The sequence below is a fragment of the Loxodonta africana genome, chromosome 26, assembly GCF_030014295.1.
Source record: "Loxodonta africana isolate mLoxAfr1 chromosome 26, mLoxAfr1.hap2, whole genome shotgun sequence".
Lineage (NCBI taxonomy): Eukaryota > Metazoa > Chordata > Mammalia > Proboscidea > Elephantidae > Loxodonta > Loxodonta africana.
Window position 1 is genome coordinate 8,041,223 of NC_087367.1, and position 19,245 is coordinate 8,060,467.

A 19,245-nucleotide genomic window follows, 5' to 3' on the forward strand; every position below is an offset into this window, starting at 1 on the left:
GGCCTGCGGGACGGGGACGGAGACGGGCACCGAGGGCAAGGGCGGCCGGCGGCGCCCCTTTGTCCGGGACGCCTGGACCCCGCGCTCGGCTGCGTTTCGAGCCGGTGGTCCCGGTGCTGTGGCACCAGCCAGAGCCGCTGCAGAAACCTGGGAAGCCCCCTTGCCTCTTCCCTGCCACTTTCGTGCGGGACTTCCATGGTTCTCCGAGCTCCTCCGCCCTCCGCTCCTCCCCCAAGGGTTTGGGTTGTTGTCTTCCGACCCACAGGGCTCTGGGGAGCCGGGGGCACCTGACTGGCCCCAAGAGTCCTCCGTGGACCGTTGCCCATGGCCGGTTTGGGGCTGTACAGACACAACTCGTCTTCAGGGGAGGGACCTCTTGGCTTCCCCCGAGCTTCCTCAGGTTCTCTTTCCCCCAAGGTACTCACCTTCTCACATCCCTCAATTCCCATCTAGTAACTTTTCTGCCCGCGGTTTCTGAATGCGAAGGAGACCGGAAGGAAAGTTCTGGGTTCTTCTTTTCTGGGCCTGCTCAGTCTCTGTGGAATCATCCCTCAGCCCATCCTTGGGCAGTGCACTGGCTGTAGACTAGAACCGACAGCTGAGTTAGTGTTGAGTCTCGAACCTGGGAAAACTGTACGTTCCGCCGTTGTTGACGTTTCCTTTGAAAAGACCTTTGTAATACTAAGGAAGACAAGGAAGAGCCCTGTCCAGGGCTTTCTTAGCATCAGGCTCTGTCAGTTTTCTTTCCCACCGCCCCCCCCCCTTTTTTTTCAAATTGTGTTTTAGTTTTGTGTCAGTTTTTGAGTCATTCTGAGGAACCTGGATTGCCTAAGTGAGTTTCAAGAGTTCTATTTTGTTGATTTGTTTTTAGTAAACTAGGTCCAAACTAGTGAGTTTCAAGAGTTCTATTTTGTTGATTTGTTTTTAGTAAACTAGGTCCAAACTATAGTGTCCCTGAAATTGGGGTGGGGGGGGAGAGTAAAAATAGATAGTGGGGGGAAAAGGTTAGAGACTTTATTTGCTAGAAGTGCATCTTCACTGTGTTGGAAGAACTTTTTAAAAAAGAATCTTGCGGTGTCCTGTTTGATAAACTGTACACAAAGTCCTGCTAACTTTGTAGGTCGATGCCTGTGGATACAGACGGGCAAACGCACACAAGACAGAAGTCACTTGGACAGTGTTTACCCAAATCTGCTGAGTGTGCTGAGTGATGACTCAGCGTTTTGTAATGCATTCATCATCTTTCCATTTTGTCACATGGGATGGCCCTTACCTGCCAGTTATTAGGGGCTCTCTGACAAATTTGTTGCCTTTTAGGGGAGGACTGGGAGTAATTAACCTTTTTAAATAAAAAGAAGCAAAACTGAAGCACTTAATTTGTCCTCTACAAAAGGTGACCATAAGATGTCGAGGTTAACAACCCTCCTCTTTAACTTAGAGTGTAAAAAAGTTTGTGGCGTTAGGATCCGGAGGAAACTTGGAAAGAAAGGACTCCAGCAGGCAGAGAACTGCTTTTCGTCAAAAGGGGAAGATGAGTAAATGATTAAAATCAAATGATGGTTTTCATGTGAGCTCCCTAGCTGTTTGGTCCTCAGGCACAGTAAAAATAGGCAGTTGCAGTAAACGCCCGTTTTCATCACTTGCGTTAGGTCTGCCAGAGAGTACAGTTTTTGTGGACACAAACAGCTCGTTTCAGATTTGTGTGTATAAATAGGCCAATGTGTGAAGCATATCTGGCTTGGATTTTTGAACCTAGAACCTACAAAGGCTCTGCACAGTAAGGCATTGTTGTCTGAAATCTTTATTGTTACCGGGTTTGGTAAATTAGCACCTACAGTTTTGTTGTTGTTGGCCTTATTTGATAAGAGGAGCTTTTACTAGAAAGGGCTACAGTGGAACACCCCTGTGTGTTTAGGGCAGGATTGCAGTTAGATGGCTTAATGGTGATGAGTCCTTTAGTCATGTGTGTCTAAATAACCAGCAGGAAATGCCATCAGGTAGAGCTTTATTTTGGAGCAGTGGTGAAATGCTGCAAGCTGGTTCCTGGGATTGCAGTATGTGACATTTTGGAGCAAGTTGTGATCTTGGTTGTGTGTTTTTCTCGTAAGTCATATGTTAAGGTGACCTGTTTACAGACGTGCTTGCTGTGCTTTAAGACCTGCGTGCTGCATAAGTGTGTATCTAACGATGCCAAAACGTGTGACCATAGGTATCATATTTAGGACTTTATAGAAAGATGGAAACATAGTGACGTAAATAAAATCTGGTTTCTGCCACTCGCTCCTCCACTGCGGGGAAGCTCCTTAAGCCTGTATTACAGTTTCTTATAAGTGTAACGAGGGGGTTGGACTAAATAATTCCTGAGAACCCTTCCTGCCCGAGTGTTCTGTGATTTTATTTTTATATCCTGTAAAGCCTCAGGTAATCCAGAGTGTATTTTTCTACAAGGACTGTTTGAACAGTTTGTAAAGTACTGGAAATACTTGCATAGATCAAGAACTTTCCTAAAGAAGACCAGGGTGTAAATGCTGCTTACAGGCCCTGGAATTGGATCCACAGCCGGAGACGTGCCCCTTAAGCTGGGTGTCACGGGTCTGGGTGGAGCTGAGTTTTGAGTTGGGAGACACTCTTAGTCTGCATTGGCCCTCCCTCCGCCTCTTTTGACTTTTCACCTCGTTTCGGTAGTTAACATAATTGTTTCAATCCATCTTGAGATGTGAAGTCTGTCTATCATCTCTGTTAAGAAAGGTTATTTCTGTGTGTTATAAAAATTGGCCCTGTAATGTAATACAAGCTGTTTTGCAAGCCAGTTTAAAGGATTAAAACTGCCTGTTCAAGAGCGATTTTGTGATGTAGTATGTCACAGGGCCAGTCTTCAAGAAGGGAGGAAATAAATGAGAGAAGGGAGGCGTAAATTAGTGGTTTTCGGAAAAGGGCAGTGGAAACAGCTCTTGGGTACCTTCAGTGAAAGGTGTCAGTAGATAGCTTGTATGGCCCGAGTAAGAATGAAGGGAACTCAGCTTTTCTCCTCCTGCCTTTCCGGACTTTTCACAAGAGGCAGTGAAATCTAGCCTGAAGACCTCAGTCATCTACCTGGCTTTTTGCCGATAACCTCATCCGCTTGTAATGCTTACCGTCGGCCTCTCGTAGCTTTAGGTTCTTCATTTGGATGGAGGATGTTAGACTTAGTTTTTCGACCTTTTAAATTTTAGCATCGGACTGCTTATAAAAACAAAATGTTAAACAAAAAAGTGGGCTTCTCGGGCAGATGAAAACTGCATTGATTTTTTTTTTTTTATTAATATTTTGTTGATAAGAGAAGCCTGCTCCAGGCATCAGAGCAGCAAACTGTTTAAAAAGTTCCTGGGCTTAAATGGCCCCGAGGGCCTTTCTGGCTCGGTGTCCCTTTAAACTGGCCTGGAGGAAGTGAGGAAAGGGGAGGGAGAAGGAGTGAATGGGCGACTGTTTCCTAGAAGCTTACCCCACCCGCGCTCGCTTCTCTTTTCCGTTCTTTCTTAAACAGAATTTTGATTTTTGTAAATGTGTGTGTGGATTTGGTGTCATATGAAGCAAATTTAAATCCTGGTTTTGTTACAGTAAAATGTACTTGATGCCGCTTTGCAGTGACCTGACTATGTTATACTGAAGAATCATCTCCTTAGCTAACTAAACTGTTGATCCCTTATAGAAGGAAACCTCAGTTGTCTGTTACTGAGAACATCATGTACCCTTCCTGGCAGAAGTTGGATTACCCCAGCTGAAACCACGTGATGTATTTGATTAGATTATACAACCACCAGAAATGAAAGTTTAGTCAAGGTGGTTGTTAGCTGCTGTCTAGTTGGCCCCCAACTTATAGTGACCAAATTGACAAATTATCACATTCATCAGTGATAACCAGGTAGGAGAAGTGGTAGATGAAGATGTTCAGAAGTGACCGCACTTAAAATGGGAACCAAAATGTCTTTGTAGTGGGCAAGTTGATTTTCCATGGGGGGAGGGAACACATAAGCAGTTTTGGGGGACATGGATGTTTCTGACAAAGTTTTATAACATCACAGTAAAGTATCCTTTATTGTTTATTTATTTGGTAGGACTGTCATACTTATGGAGCCCTCGTTGCGCAGTGGTCGTCAGTTCAAGTCCATCAGCCACTCCTTGGAAACCCTGTAGGGCAGTTCTGCTCTGTCCTGTGGGTCCTCTATGAGTTGGAATTGACTCGACAGCAATGAGTTTGGTCGTACTTATGTAGCATTTTCAAAATATTTGAGGCCTCTATCAGTTAACCACTTCTGAACACCATGTTAGTTTTCATGAGTTAACTGAGAGCTTCTGCCACAATCTCATTTGTCAACGGATATATCTGATTTTGATTTGTACAATTTTTAAATATTTATGGAAACATTTGTTTGCTTTAAACCTTTGTTATAGAAAATATCAAACATATACAAAAGAAGACATAGTAATGAACCCTACCCCTGTGTACCCATCACCCATCTTCAACAGTTACAAATTCATGACCAGTCATGTTCTTCCATCATCTCCCTTCATTATTGTGAAGCGTATTACTTCATTCGTCAGTGTTTCCACTGTGTGTCTCTAAGAGAAAGGGCTTAAAAAAAAAAAAAACCCACAGTTCCAATACCATTATCAAACCTAAAAAAATGAATAATCCGGTATCATTTTCATCAGCCTCGGGAAATTGTGCTTCTCTTGCAGCAGTTGTTAAGTCACTTCTGAGTTTGCATTTCAGTTGCATTGTTTTGCCTGAGACTTATCACAGAGACCTCATGGACAAAGATGAAAATAACTCATTAGTCAGCATTTCTATATTACGGCATCTTTTTTCCCCCCATGCTCTTAAATTTGGAGACTTAGAATCAGTCCTGGGATAACAAGTACTCTTTGAGTTGCCTCCACGGTCAAAGTGATGACACTGAGACTCAGAGGTTAGTGCGTAATTTGATAGAGTAGTGGAGGCAGAATGCAGCCTTCTTTGAGCAAATTATTTTTTCAAATGCCTTTTTGGCTTGGCCAGACACTGACTTGGCACTTGGGTTACATCAGTGAAAGCTTTCTGCCCTCTGGAAGTTCCAGTGTGTGTTTTCTCTCTGTACATTTCTGTTCATTTAGGACAGACCAGACAAGGTGGCAGCTGCATCAGGAAATTTGGAGAAGGAGAATATGAATTCTAAATATACTACCTGTACTTGAAATCTCAAACTGGTGTATTTTAATGCCTCGCACCGAGGCACAGGGGAAGGCAGTTAAGAGAAAAACAACTGTTACCCTTCTGTTCTTCTGAGATCCGAGTGTGTCATTATGCAGACAATTTCCCAGGTGTTCTTGCTGCAGTGTTACAAGATACAGTGGGTTTTGAAATACACATTTTTAATTGAAAGATAGGCAAATTTAGTGTTAGGAGTTTTTGTTATTTTTTCATGGGAGCTTGTTAGTAAACAAGCACACAACTTATAAACCAGTTTTTCTCAGGGTGTAACCTGGAAAGCATCTTTTTTCTGTTCAGTGAGAGACACCCCACACCCCAATTTTTTTTTTTTTTTAAACAATCTAAATCTATTTCCCCCTTGCCTTTGTAGAAAATTAGATCAAAGTTTCATTCATTCTGTGTGAACAGTGAATTGAGAGCATAGTCATAGAAGCTCAAGCAAGCAGGCAAGCAAACAAACGCCTACATTCATTGAGATGGACGCTGGAGTGTTAAAAGCAGTACAAACCATAAATGTGCCCGTTGGGAATCTTGAGGTTGGCTCCTGCAATACTCGGCTTATACTTAGCATTTCTTTCCTTTCAGTGCAGTCTGTCTTGATCCCTGGTCATGATTTAGTATTCTTTGCATACGACTTTTCCTCCTGTACCTTGAGATCTGTTCAGGTCAGTGTCTTCAGTAGTCACCTCTCCTCCTCCCTGTCCCCAGCATGTATACAGTGGCAGCTACATTCACAGACACTTACTAATATCAGACTTAACTTTGATGTTCTCTGTAATCTAGCAAGTATACAAATCAAAGGAATTGTTACTTTTGTAGTCAAAATGGAGGAAACTGATCTGGGATGTGGTCTTTTTTAATATTGGGTTCAAAGGAAATATTTAACCAAAGGAGCGGAGAGAAGGAGGCGTTGGGTTAAGGAAGGGAGTGGTGTGTTTCATAACCCAAAGTGGAAATGGGGTGGGGGGAGGGCTTAGCAACGCTAAGTAGAGGAGAAAACATATATTGGTTGCATCAGGGAGTTGGACTTGAGAACTTCGTTTTTAAATAAATGATTGTTTCATTAAAAAAGTGTGATACCGTTACAGGTAAGTATTTAGTTTTACAAAATCTAGAGTATAATTATTATGATTTTTGGTAGATGAACTGTAACATTCTGGGTAGGCATTACCTTTTTTATGCTAATTTGACTAACAGCCAAATTAAAAAAATAAAATTTTTCACAATATCTGGAGCCTAAATTTTGAGTTTAAAAATACAGGAAGAGCTTTTTTTCCTTTCCAAGAAAGAACTAACGACATTGCAGCTACGAAATAGCGTAAGAATAGTATTGTACTTCAGCCAGGCTGGTGGTTGCTTAAGGATTATTAAAAATGCCTTATAATCCGACGTCCGGCAGCATAAATGGAATGTGTAGTCATCTTTGGACTCTTCTGTGTGGGTGGTGTGTTTCATTTTCTGACAATTTCCTTTTTTTAAGCCAAGGATGAAGCGGAAGTTTTTAGAGCAAGAAATTTTATGAACACAGTCTTTTGCATGTGAGTGTGTATTTTCAGGCACATACTCTTTTTCTTATTTCTCTTTTCAAATGGATTTTGAATGGAATTGGGAATTTTAGGCAGATTCCTGAAAGGTAGATTACTTCCAGAGGTCCCAGTAGATAAAATGCTGTCAAATTCTGTCATATACCAAAAGATCTCTAGTCTGTGTACAACAGGAGAAAAGTCACTATTTCTAACAAATTCAGGAATGACTTAAGTAAGTGATTTTTTTTTTATTCATAATTTAACAGGCAGAAATATCTTAAGACCTTATCACCTTTTTTGTCTTACAGTTTTTTAACTCTGTGTTCATTTATAAGTGTTATACATAATTTTCCAAATATGAATTATGACCAAAGGGTTGTGAGATCGATTTAGTAGGTCTTGAACAGTTTTTTTTGGGGGGGGTGGTGGCATTTATACTTACTGTAGGGTCGCTATGAGTCGGAATCGACTGGACAGGCATTGGGTTTGGTTTGGTATGCTAGAATCATCAGAGTGAATTTGAAAGTACTAAGAATGAATGTTGTTCATGGCCTTTGTTCAATTTTATGTGTATATGTGTGTGTACGTGTGTACTGGGTTATGATATGTTTGTTACAGTGGATTGTGGCCAGAAATTCTTGAACACTATTGATTTAATACAGGTGTCTTTCTGTATTTCAGATCACATAATCAACACCTACTTCCTGAGATAAACCCACTGCTGTCAAGTCGATTCTGACTCATAGCGACCCTATAGGACAGAGTAGAACTGCCTCGTAGAGTTTCCAAGGAGCGCCTGGCGGATTCAAACTGCCGACCTTTTGGTTAGCAGCCGTAGCGCTTAACCACTACGCCACCAGGGCTTCCTACTTCCTGAGATATAAAGATACAAAGAATGAAAATGCAAAGTTACAACAGTTAAAAAAAAATACCAGTAACTTTTGCACAGCGTGATGAACTTAGTATCACTGAATCATACATGTAAAAAATGTCGTACATGTAAAAAATAGTGAATGTTTTGTTATGCGTATACTTACCACAATTAAGTCAGTAACCTGAGGCATCTTATGAGAAATTAAGAAATTGTTAGATGCATGGCATAGGTGCTAACTACCTTATGTTGAGGGCTTAGAATGTGCAACACTGTGCTGAGTGCTCTCCATTCATTATTTCATTTAAATCCTCACAAACAACCCTGTGAAATGTAGGTACATTTATTATCCCAGTATTACTGTTGAGGAAACAAGGCTCACTGAGTTATGTAACAGCTGATTTGCCTGCCGATCACAGATCACAGAGCTCTTGCTCAGAACCCTTGTGCCATAGTCTGTGTCCACAGGAAGGGAAACTCCCTGGGTTTTGAACGCTAGGAATTCTACCCAGGGGAGGGAGAACTGCAGCTGAGCCTTGAGGTAGGATTTGGATAGATAAGGAGGAATTCCAGGAAAGCCATTTAATATGGAGGAACAGAGATAAAAACTGGTAAATTGACCATCTCACCCACTGGCCTTGCAAATTACTTCCCTAAAGGACACAGAACTGCCTGTAGGGTTTCCAAGGCTGTAATCTTTATGGGAGTAGACTGCCACATCTATATCCCCCAGAGCCGAACCACCGACCTTTTGGTTAGTGGTGGAGCGCTTTAACCACTGCACCACCAATCTGTAAACTAAAAATAGTGATTGGATAGGACAGAGTAGAACTGTCCTAAAGGGTTTCCAAGGAGCAGCTGGTGGGTTCGAACTGCCAACCTTTTGGTTAGCAGCTGAGCTCTTAACCATGGAGCCACCAGTGCTCCAAAACTCTCATAGTACTTCATTTATCCCATTTCTTTATGTTTAGTTTTGCAGGTGCCTGTCTTCTCACACCAGACTTTGAGTTCCTTGCCCAAGAGGAGTATCTGAGCCATTCTGTATTGTCCGCTAAAGCTTAGCCTGTGTCCTGTACATGTCACATGCTCTAGAAATCTTTTTGAATAAACAGCTATTTGAGAAGAGGACCGGTGGGTTTAGGAGAAAGGCCATTTAATCTTGTTACTACTCACTTTCTAGCAGTGAGGAGTTACGTACCTATTTAATATCACATAGAATGATGAGGAACTTAGTCCTGGAATAAAGTCAGGGTAATTTACTCCTGAACTTCAGTTTGCTTACTTTTGCCTTCTTTTTTTTTGATGTTTTCTATTTGGTGATCCTCAGGAAGATAGAAAGACTAGAACTGATACAGCTACACTGAAGAGTGCATTTGGAGGGTTGGGGACAGAGTCGAAGTTACTAAGACTAATGTTTAGGGTTGCTTATGGATTCCATTGGTCATGGTATTTTCCCTTGTTGTAATACTTGTTATTTAGCCCTAACTGTCAGGTGCGAAGGGGCATTTCAGAAAATTTTTATGTCTTACCATTTATTGAAATATTTTGTATTTTAGTAAAGCTTTATTTTAAAATTAATCCCTGCATATTTCTTTTAAAGAAATTTTTCATTAGCGTTTTTACTGATGTTATAAGGTAAAAACATCACAAAGTTTAGTAGAGCAAAAAGAAAGTTTTATTTGGCATATATTCAAAAGTGCAAAAGTGGGAAGTGGACAAGCATGCTGCCAGAGCCATGTCTGTGCAAGTCCAAAGAATATTACAGAATAGGCAAGAGTGGAAAACGGGCAAGCATGCTACTGCAGCCATGGCTGCCCGAATCCAAGGAAACTACTGAATAAGCAAGAATGGGAAAATGGACGAGCATGCTGCCACAGCCATGTCTGTCCAAGTCCAAGCAAATATTACAGAATGGGCAAGAATGGGAAAAGGGCAAGCATGCTGCCACAGGCATGTCTGCGGAGTCTAAGGAATGTGATAAAATCGGTGTATGTTAACATTACAAAGTGGGCAAAACCATTGAAAGCTTCATCTTTTCACAGATTGGCTAGAAACTGTGATGCTGTGGTTTGCATAGCCTTTCTTCACAGGTTTCAAGGAAGGAGGGTCTTCATTGGTCCAACAAATTTTCTATTCACTAAATGCTAACAGAAAAAGATAAGGGTGGAAAGTTTTCTGTGTTCTGTTAGATTGGCTTCCATAAAAGGCTCCCTAAAAGATGTGTTTTCGAAGATTATCCTGTCCATTTTCTTTATATCTCAAGGCCCAGTTGGTGTGTCCTTGTGAGTCCTTTTGAGTCCAGCTCCAGCTGGGTCACATTCTCTCTGCTCAAGGACAGGGAATAATGACTCCAATATTATTTCCTAAATCAGTGTTATGAATGTTTAACAATCTTCCTCCAACCACCGTTTTTTTTTTTTTAAATCCTGGAAAGCTGTTGATTGTAAAGACATCGTATATTCTGTAAATTTTCTTATTTAGTCTAAAAAAAGTGGTTTTTTTAGTTGATGGTTTCAGATGTTTTTAGGTGTAAAGTACCGTATTGTGAGTTCAATTTGCTTTTACTGATGAATAACGTTGAGTACTTTTTTACATGCTTGTTAGTTATCTGGATGTTATCTTTTGAGAAATGCCTTGCCCCCCCCCTTTTTTTTATTAGGGGTTGTGTTTTAATGATTTGTATCTTATTGATTTGTGTCTTACTAATTTGTAGGAGTTCTTTATTTAACTTGGATATGAGTCCTTTGTTAGATAAATGTATTGCAGATATCTGACTGGTCTTTTCGCCTTTGAATAGCGTGTTTTTACAGCACTGGGTTTGGTTTTTTTTTTTTTTGTTTGGTTGTTGTAAATAGAAGTTCTTAATTGTAATGAAGGTCAATGATTTTTTTTTCATTATGGTTAGTGCTGTCTTGGACCACATTTTGAGAAATGCTAGGATAAGAAACCACTTGCTGTTCGGCAAGGAACAGAGGGCAATAGACGTTTTCTGAGTAATCCCCCTAAAATGGCTAGTTTTGTGTTCAGATTGTTGTAGCCCTTCTAGTAATCCCATTTCTTGGCCTTTTTTTTTTTTAATTCCTTCAAACAATATGTCAATTTTACCATTCCTAATAAATGAATTTATCAGGAATTTTTTTTTTTTAATAAATGAGGAATAGTGTTATTTTAGTAGTTTTATATCTCTGATAAGGAATTTAGGCTGTGTACTAACCAGGTGGGATAGATGACATCGAATTGATAAACTTCTCTTAGAGGGTTAAGCTTGGGGCTTTGTGAAGTTCATGTCCCAGCTGTCTTCTGCAGCATGTGATGTAGAGAGCACACAGGTGTGTACCTCCCGCAGTAAAAGTCATGGGCTGTAGCCAGGTTATTCCGGTGGCGCAGCTCACTGTTTCTCCAATTCTTCCAGAGGCATTCCTAACCACAGGGGAGGGTGACTGCCTTACCCAGGGGCTTCTGGAGTCCCAGCAGGCCCTGAGACAGCCACCTGAAAACAGAGTGTCTTTGAACGCTTCTGTTTTATCTTAAAAACTTCTGCCAATTTTTAGGGATACCGTTTGTTTTCATTTTAAAACTGCACTTAAATGATTCTGAACTTTTACTTCCAAATTGAGAGTGAAATTGAGAGAGGCTTCAGGAAGCGTGTGAAGTACCTCTGGCAGCCCTGGATTTAGGGTCTAGATATATATCGTCGTCATTAATCCATTTGCTTCACCAGTCCAGAGTGGTTAAGAAAGTTTCGCGGTAATTACTGGCAGAGTCAAAACAGTCCCCCAGGTCTCATTGCTCTGCCCCTGTCCTCACACCCCATTCCTGCCTTGTCTCCTAGGTTATGGGTTTTTATATGGACCAGTTAATCATCTTCATCTCTCCTCCTACTGCCTAAATACCTTGAAAGGACAGAGAAGAACTGAATACAGAACAGCCGAAGAAAATTTTAAAAAGTGCTCTTTGTAGACTAGGAATTTTGAGGATTTTCTGGACAATGGAAAAGCAGTCAGGTGCCCTAACTGTAGAAGTTATACAAAAATTTAATCTTAGCTATTGGGGAGGAGAGATGCTAAACATGTAAGCAATATTAATGCTGTCTTTTTCTGTTAATTTATGTATTTGTCTATAAAATAATCCCTACTCAAAAGAGTTTTAAGTGTTCAGGAACTTTTTCTAAATAAAATTTGTAAGTTACATCTGAATCCTTAAATATGCTATAATTAGTCATTCTTGCTTCTTGGGACACCTTTTTCTTACGTTTGTTTTTAGTTAATGCTACTGAATACTTTTTTTTTAGCTGTGCTTTACATGAAGTTTTGCAGAGCAAATTAGTTTTTCATAAAACAATTAATACACATATTGTTTTGTGACATTGGTTGCCAACCCCACGACCTGTCAACACTCTCCCCTTCTAGACCTTGCGTTCCCCATTGCCAGGTTTCCTGTCCCATCCTGCCTTCTCATCCTTGACCGTGGGTTGGTATGTCCAATTAGTCTCCTTTTGTTTTATGGACCTGTCTAATCTTTGGCTGAAATGGTGAACCTCAGGAATGACTTCAGTACTGAGTTAAAAGGGTGTCCGGGGGCCATACTCTCAGGGTTCCTCCAGTCTGTCAGACAAGTAAGTCTGGTCTTTTTTTGTTACTTAGAATTTTATTCTACATTTTTCTCCACCTCTGTCCAGGACTGTCTATTGTGATCCCTGTGAGAACAGTCAGTGGTGGTAGCTGGGCACCATCTAGTTGTGCTGGACTCAGTCTGGTGGAGGCCATGGTAGTTGTGGTCCGGTAGCCCTTTCAACCAATCTTCTCCTTGTGTCTTTGGTTTTTTTCATTCTCTCTTGCCCCAGATGGGGTGCTACCAGTGAAGTATCTTAGATGGCTGTTCACAAGCTTTTAAGACCCCAGACGGTACTCACCCAAGTAGGATGTAGAACATTTTCTGTATAAACTGTGTTATGCCAGTTGAGCTAGATGTCACTGAGACTATGGTCACCAGCCCTCAGCTCAGTAATTCGGTCCCTCAGGGAGTCTGGATGTGTCTATGAATCTCCCATGACCTTGCCTTGTACAAGTTCTGCTGGCTTCCCCAGTACTGTCTTACCCTTCACCAAAGTTACCACTTATCTGTTGTCTGTTTAGTGTTTTCCTTCCTCACCCATCCCCTCCTTTGTAACCATCAAAGATTGATTTTTTTTTTCTGTGTAAATCTTTTCATCTATTTTTATAATAGTGGTCTCATACAATATTTGTACTTTCGTGATTGGCTTTTTTCACTCAGCATAATGCCCCCCAGACTCATCATGTTGTGAAATGCTTCGCAAATTCATCATTGTTCTTTATCATTGGGTAGTATTCCATTGTGTGTATGTACCATAGTTTGTTTATCCATTCACCTGTTAATGGGCACTTAGATTTTCCATCTTTTTCCTATTGTGAGTAATGCTGCAGTGAACATGGGTGTGCATGTATTGATTTGTGTGATGGCTCTTATTTCTCTAGGATGTATTCCTAGGAGTGGAATTGCTGTGGTGTTTCTAATTCTAGCTTTTTAAGGAAGCGCCGTATCGTTTTCCAAAATGGTTATACCATTTTGCATTCCCATCCGCAGTGTATAAGAGTTCCAGTCTACCCGCAGCCTCTACAACATTTGTTATTTTCTGTTTTTTTTATTTGTGCCAGTAATACCAGGGTGAGATATCTCCTTGTAGTTTTGATTTGCGTTTCTGTAATGGCTGGCGATCACAACATTTCCTCATGTGTCTGTCAGCGGCCTGAATGTCGTCTTTGGTGAAGTGTCTGTTCATATCCTTTGCCCATCTTTTGATTGGATTATTTGCCTTTTGGTTTTAGAGGTGTTGGATTTTCCTGTAGGTTTTAGAGATTAGACCTTTGTTGGATTTGTTATAGCCCAAAGTGTTTTCCCAGTGTGTAGGTTCTCTTTTTAATCTTTTGATGGGCATAAGTTTAATTTTTAGAAGATCCATTATCTACCTTGCCTTCTGGTGTTTGTGTATTGTTAATTATGGTTCGTACGGCAGTGGGTGGTTATCCTGTTAATGCTGTGTATTAGGGCTTCTGGAGTTGACCCTATTTTTTTTTTTCAATGATCTTTAGTTTTTGGTTTTATATTTAGGTCTTTGATCCATTTTGAATTAGTTTTTGTGTATGGTGTGAGGTATGGGCTCTGTTTCTTTTTTTTCCAAATGGACATCCCAATTTTTTCTCAGCACCACTTGTTAAAAAGACTGTCTTTTCCTGCTTTTGAACACTTTCTCTAAAGTTAAAAAAAAAAAAGTTGAAAATGTATAATTGAAGATAAAATACTTTTGGAAGTAACTTTGTTATGATTACGAGTTAACTCTTGGGATTCTCAGTAAGCTGTCTGTATTCTTAAAAGATTCTTATGGTTAATACAATAAGCTTTTATATTTATACTCTCTTGCTCTTCACTTTTAATTATGTTGTGATATGCTGTTTCAGAGTAATTTCAGTAGATATTTATCTGAGTGAGTACTTTCTTCATAAAGCAAGGGATAAAGGAACTCTTTTTTGTAGTTTACTTATGGCCAAAGGCCAGTTAAGAGCAAATAGCAATAAGACAGTAGTGTTTTAACTGGTCATTAAATGTTGATGGGAACTCACTTATCATTATAAGCATTTTGTTATGAAAGTATTTATTTGGTCATCTCATGACTAATACATAGAATAATTTGCTGTGTAATGATGAGAATGGATATCAAATGCCTGACCTCAGAGGAATTTGAAATTAAGGTTTCAGCATACATATTTTTAAAGGCAGATGTGTTTATTTTTCTCTCATAGATATATTCGACTTTATGGGAGAAAATTTAGCAAAGAAGATCATGTTCTTTTTGTCAAGTTATTGTATGAGCTGGTATCAATTCCAAAACTGGAAATCAGCATGATGCAGGGATTTTCCCGTCTCTTGATCAACTTGTTAAAGTAAGTGAGTGTTCTGTGATTTCTGCTAAATTTTGTTTTGTTTTTAAGATTTTAGGGAGTGAGGACTAAGTGTTCTTTAGTGAGCAGATCAACTCCCAAATTGTTAGTTTGGTAAAAAGATTACAGAAAACTTTGCCATAGGTTTAACCGTGTGTGTTAGCCTTTTAATTAAAATTCCACCTCTCCATGAAGCCTTCTTATTGGAGTGTATGTTGGCTAATTGTTTCACTTATGCTAATTCTCATCCCTTATGTAGGTTCTAAGTCCCCTGAAGACGAATCGTGTATTGCTTTGCTTTTCTCCAAGCACCTAGCAAGCACGGTGCTAGAAATGTTGCATACTCCCTAGATAGTATGGACTATGATCAGATAGAAAAATGAGAAATTCACCTGCAGTAATGGGGGCACAGATTTAAACGCACATTTTTGCCTGGTGCTGTTGGAGGTCTGGGCAGTATCAAGAACCTGGCGCGTTGTCTTCCTAATACCATATTCTGCCACTGAGTGGCTTGGATTGGATAAAGCAAAACTCACTGTGATGAGCAGCAAAATTTAATAACTGTCCTTTGTCTGGAGGGTGTATGTGTGATACATACACACCTATTTAATTTTTTTTTTTTTTAATTAGGAAAAAGGAACTTCTTTCAAGAGATGATTTGGAGTTACCCTGGAGACCACTTTATGACATGGTGGAAAGAATATTGTATTCCAAGACAGAGCACCTGGGATTAAATTGGTTTCCTAAGTAAGCATGGCCATTTAAAGTACTTCTTTGGGGGTACTTCAGGCTCTTGGGGGATGGGTCATGATTGAAAAATACTGAGTTATTTGAAATAAACAGGCAAATACACATTTTAATATGTCCATTTCTACGTATGTTGATTCCTAAAATCATTTATTGCCCTCTTAAGCTGTATCTGAAGCTGCACTTCTTAAGACTTTCCCACCAGGGTTTTATCTAACTGCTAACATCACCATAATGGCCAGGAAAAACAAGAGATTTTTGTGAAAATTTTGTATTTTGTCATTAGAAGTAATACACATTTGAGATTCTTCTCCATAACATATCCACATGTGTTTTAACTCTTAAAGTAAAATGAGTATGTGGGTGCATTTTCCAGAGGGCACCCCCGTCGCAGAGGGCACACACTTCCCAGTTGGAGAAGCATTCGTCTTAGCGATTGCCTAGTCTTAGAGCACAGACTGTTCACGTGCACGGTCCTGAGTTCACTTTGTTACTGATGCTTAGACTGCGGCTGACTTGCTGAGTATTGGCGTCTCACACACACATCTTGACTCTTCAAAACCTCTAAGTTTTGTATACTTTGAATTGTATTTTGGATTTCATGAAGTACAATATAAACATCTGCCTCTTTGCTGACTTTAGACTTGACTGCGAAGTATTTTATCATTTTTTTCTGTTAACAAGGGTTCTGGCCAGTTGTGATCTAGCTCTTAATTTTTTCATACCTTGTTTGGCTTTAAATGTTTTTAAATTATTTGTGATTGAGGGTTAATTTATTTTCTCTTCAGTTTTTAATAGCTTTCCTCTCAGTAGCCAAAATCTTTTGTCATATATATGTTCTCACTTTCCGAAGAACACCTTTTTATGCAGCTATATTCTTTTTCCTTTTTTATAACCTAAAAGATTTCTGTGGTTTGTCTTTTTAATTCCCTGTCAATCTCAGGTGTGTTTGTATTATTTCATTATTTCTTATAGGCTCCTCTGTTGAGCTAATCCCTGATTAATTCTTAGGCTTCACTCATAAGCTGCCTGTGCTATACCCTTACCATAGAATTTTTTTTGAAAATGATTGCAAATGACAGACTTTAAAAGATTTTGAGGTTGTAGACAAATGGTGACTAGTGAAATGATGTGAAGGAAAGGGTAAAAGATAGGACCATACGTGATCCTGAAGTTAGGCCTTAGTTGGGTTTTGGACAGTGGTCACATGCAGGACAGTTAGAAGTCACATGTTTCCTGTAGATTTTATATGTTACAACAAGGAAAGCCATTTCAACCATGAAAACAGCAAAATTGATGATGAAGCTAAATGGCATTATGTGCAAATAATGCTTTTACAAATACTAAGGAAACCCAAAACATAAAAACTTCGTTATAAAGGTTCCTTTTGAGTTTTATTTTTGCTGGGAGAGCATGGTGTGGACCGGATTGATTGAGCTGTCTGGAAATAAAGCTCAGTGAATTTTTTTTTTTGGTGCTGGAATCACTGACTGATAGATTTCAGGGACCTTTGAACTGTGTTCAAGATCGGTTTTCTGAAATTTTCTTGGCTGATTTTTTTTTGCTGAATTCTGAAAGTCTTTGGGAGGTGAAGGAGGAGGGAAGGCAGTTTCTCCCTTCATTCCTTGTTCTGCAGTAAGTCCTCTATTTCCGGCTGCATAAGCGAGCATCATGCTTCCTGCCTTGGCAGGTTGACTTTTGCAAGGGCAGCCACTTCTTTTAAAGTCCTCTGTGGTCATTAATAAATTTCTCTGGCTCTCTTCAGCAATTCCAGCTGTTTCCCTAGATGCTTTCTGTGAATGCCTCTGTCAGGCGGTGCTCACTGCTCTTCCCCTGCATCTTGGTAGTTTTCTCACTGTGTTCTTCCTGAAGGGTCACATCACACTGGCCCCATGTGGAATCCCTCATCCTTAGAAGCTTCGCCCTGCCTGTGCTTGGTCTTTTGAAGAGAGGCAGTACCTTTGCTGGGTTTAAAGCTCTCAACTCTAACACCCTCAGTATCCCTTTCTGCATCCTGTAATTAACTCTTCTGAAAGGAATTTCATAAATAATATCACCTACCTGTACTCATTACTGGAAACCCTTGTAGTGTTAAGTGCTATGGCTGCTAACCAAGAGGTCGGCAGCTCAAATCCGCCAGGCGCTCCTTGGAAACTCTATGGGGCAGTTCTGCTCTGTCCTGTAGGGTCGCTGTGCGTCGGAGTCGGCTTGACGGCAGTGGGTTTTGGTTTATACTCGTTACCTACATGTAATGACAACTGCAAATATAGATAATGCTTTCACTACGAAGGAGAAATCCACTGAAAGGCACCTAACGACAGTAGCCACAGTTCATTATAAAACAACGTATATGTCAGATTTACAGGCGTCATTACACTAAAAGATACAGTGTGGCATTCAGATGTTTGCATCTACTTATAATTAATAAGTTTGGATTTCAGAGAAAAAAAGATGAAAACACGTCCTGTTTCAGAAGCACAGGTAAATGAAGGTGCAGGAGCATGGGTGGAGACAGTAAGAAACAGTACTGCTGGGAGGGACACTAAAACCCAGACTCACTAAAACGCGGTAAAGAGGGAGATTACTCTCAGACCGCTCAACTGCGAAGAAGGGCGAGCTGGCTTTATTTCTAACATATTATCACAGTAATTCCTTATGTAATCATGTGTAATGGAGTAGTTACAAAATATCAACGTATTTATTTTTAAATATCATTCCCTGTGAAATCAGTGAAGGCAAAGGAAGAATTGGTGAAAGAAGCAGGAATTTATGAAGCTGTGGAAAATTCATGCGGTAGCTTCTGGGGGAGAGGATCAGTCAGTAAGATAAACTACTGAGCAGTGCCAAAATAAATAATGTCAGTATATAAGCTTCACAACATAAATTGCTTTTTGTGCCATATCGAAAAAAGGATGGCAATAACAGGAAGCATTTTAAGCAAAATTCTGGGAGATCTCATGTTTTGTATCTCTGAATTGCCAGTTGGAAGTTGGTCGTAAGACTGTTAGTCTCCAATCTTAGTCACGTGGTTGCGTGCACCGCCGGTACGGGCAGGCTGACACAGGGCTGTTGTCTCGGCAGGTGAAGCGCCCCAATCGCAGCGCCATTGATGGCGTGATTTTCTGGAACAATTAATAACTTTGGGTGACATTTTCAGCGAAACAAAGTACAGTCTTCCACGGACGTACATGCCGGTTACATTTCTGGAAGATGAAGTGTGTGTTGACACTGTGTAAAAAATGCTTTATGTTTAAAGCAGTTACTTTTAGATTCAGTGTTTTTTTTTTTAATCTCTGTAACCATCCAGTGGACTTTAGAAGACTCCCGGTGAATGTTAACATAGGCCCCTGTAAGTGAAAGTATTCCATATACAGAAAAGGATTAAATTTACTGATACTTTTTATATAGAGAGTATAATTTTATCTTTAGCTGGAATCATCGGGTCTCGCTTTACTTCAGAATACTTTAGAATGATGGGGATGGTAGGTGCTTTAGTGCAGCCTTTTTAGAGGAGGTTGGGGATGTACCTACCAAGTCATTCAACTGGTTGGTTGGAGAGTGGGGCAGGAACCCACGTGTTGTAGTTACCAAGCCAGTGTTCTGTCCCCTGCACCACTGCTTCTCAACCTTTCCGTTAGTACCTCCTTCCCTTTCCCCAGGGTTCTGAGGCGTTCCCTGACGCAGTGTGTTATGAGAAGTTTCTTGGACATTTCACATTTTGTCTTAAACATTCATATCTGTATTGGGTTTATTAAGCCAGTATTCTTATAAGTAGAAATTTCTTTTCTTCCCTGTGTATCTCACTAAAATTGATGGCTCTGGGAAGGAGGTCTGGTGGCTTGGAATGCTCCATGTACCAGGCTGTGTATCTTCAGCATCTAAAAAACCCAGCCCTGCTTCCCAGATTTGAGTCCG

The 19,245-nt window shown here is 40.2% G+C and overlaps 1 protein-coding gene and 1 long non-coding RNA gene across 5 annotated transcripts in view; both read left to right on the forward strand.

The window, feature by feature from the left end:
• Positions 1-19,245, forward strand: part of PSME4 (proteasome activator subunit 4) — a 97,069-nt gene that overhangs the window by 252 nt on the left and 77,572 nt on the right. For all 4 annotated transcript variants that reach the window (XM_064277088.1, XM_064277090.1, XM_064277091.1 and 1 more), the window contains exons 2-3: positions 14,446-14,586; positions 15,214-15,330. In XM_064277088.1, the coding sequence (XP_064133158.1) occupies positions 14,446-14,586; positions 15,214-15,330 (258 nt within the window). The remainder of the gene's footprint in view (positions 1-14,445; positions 14,587-15,213; positions 15,331-19,245) is intronic.
• Positions 3-4,635, forward strand: LOC135228695 (uncharacterized). The gene is made up of 2 exons (XR_010319469.1): positions 3-879; positions 937-4,635. It is a non-coding gene; the product is annotated as an uncharacterized LOC135228695 (long non-coding RNA).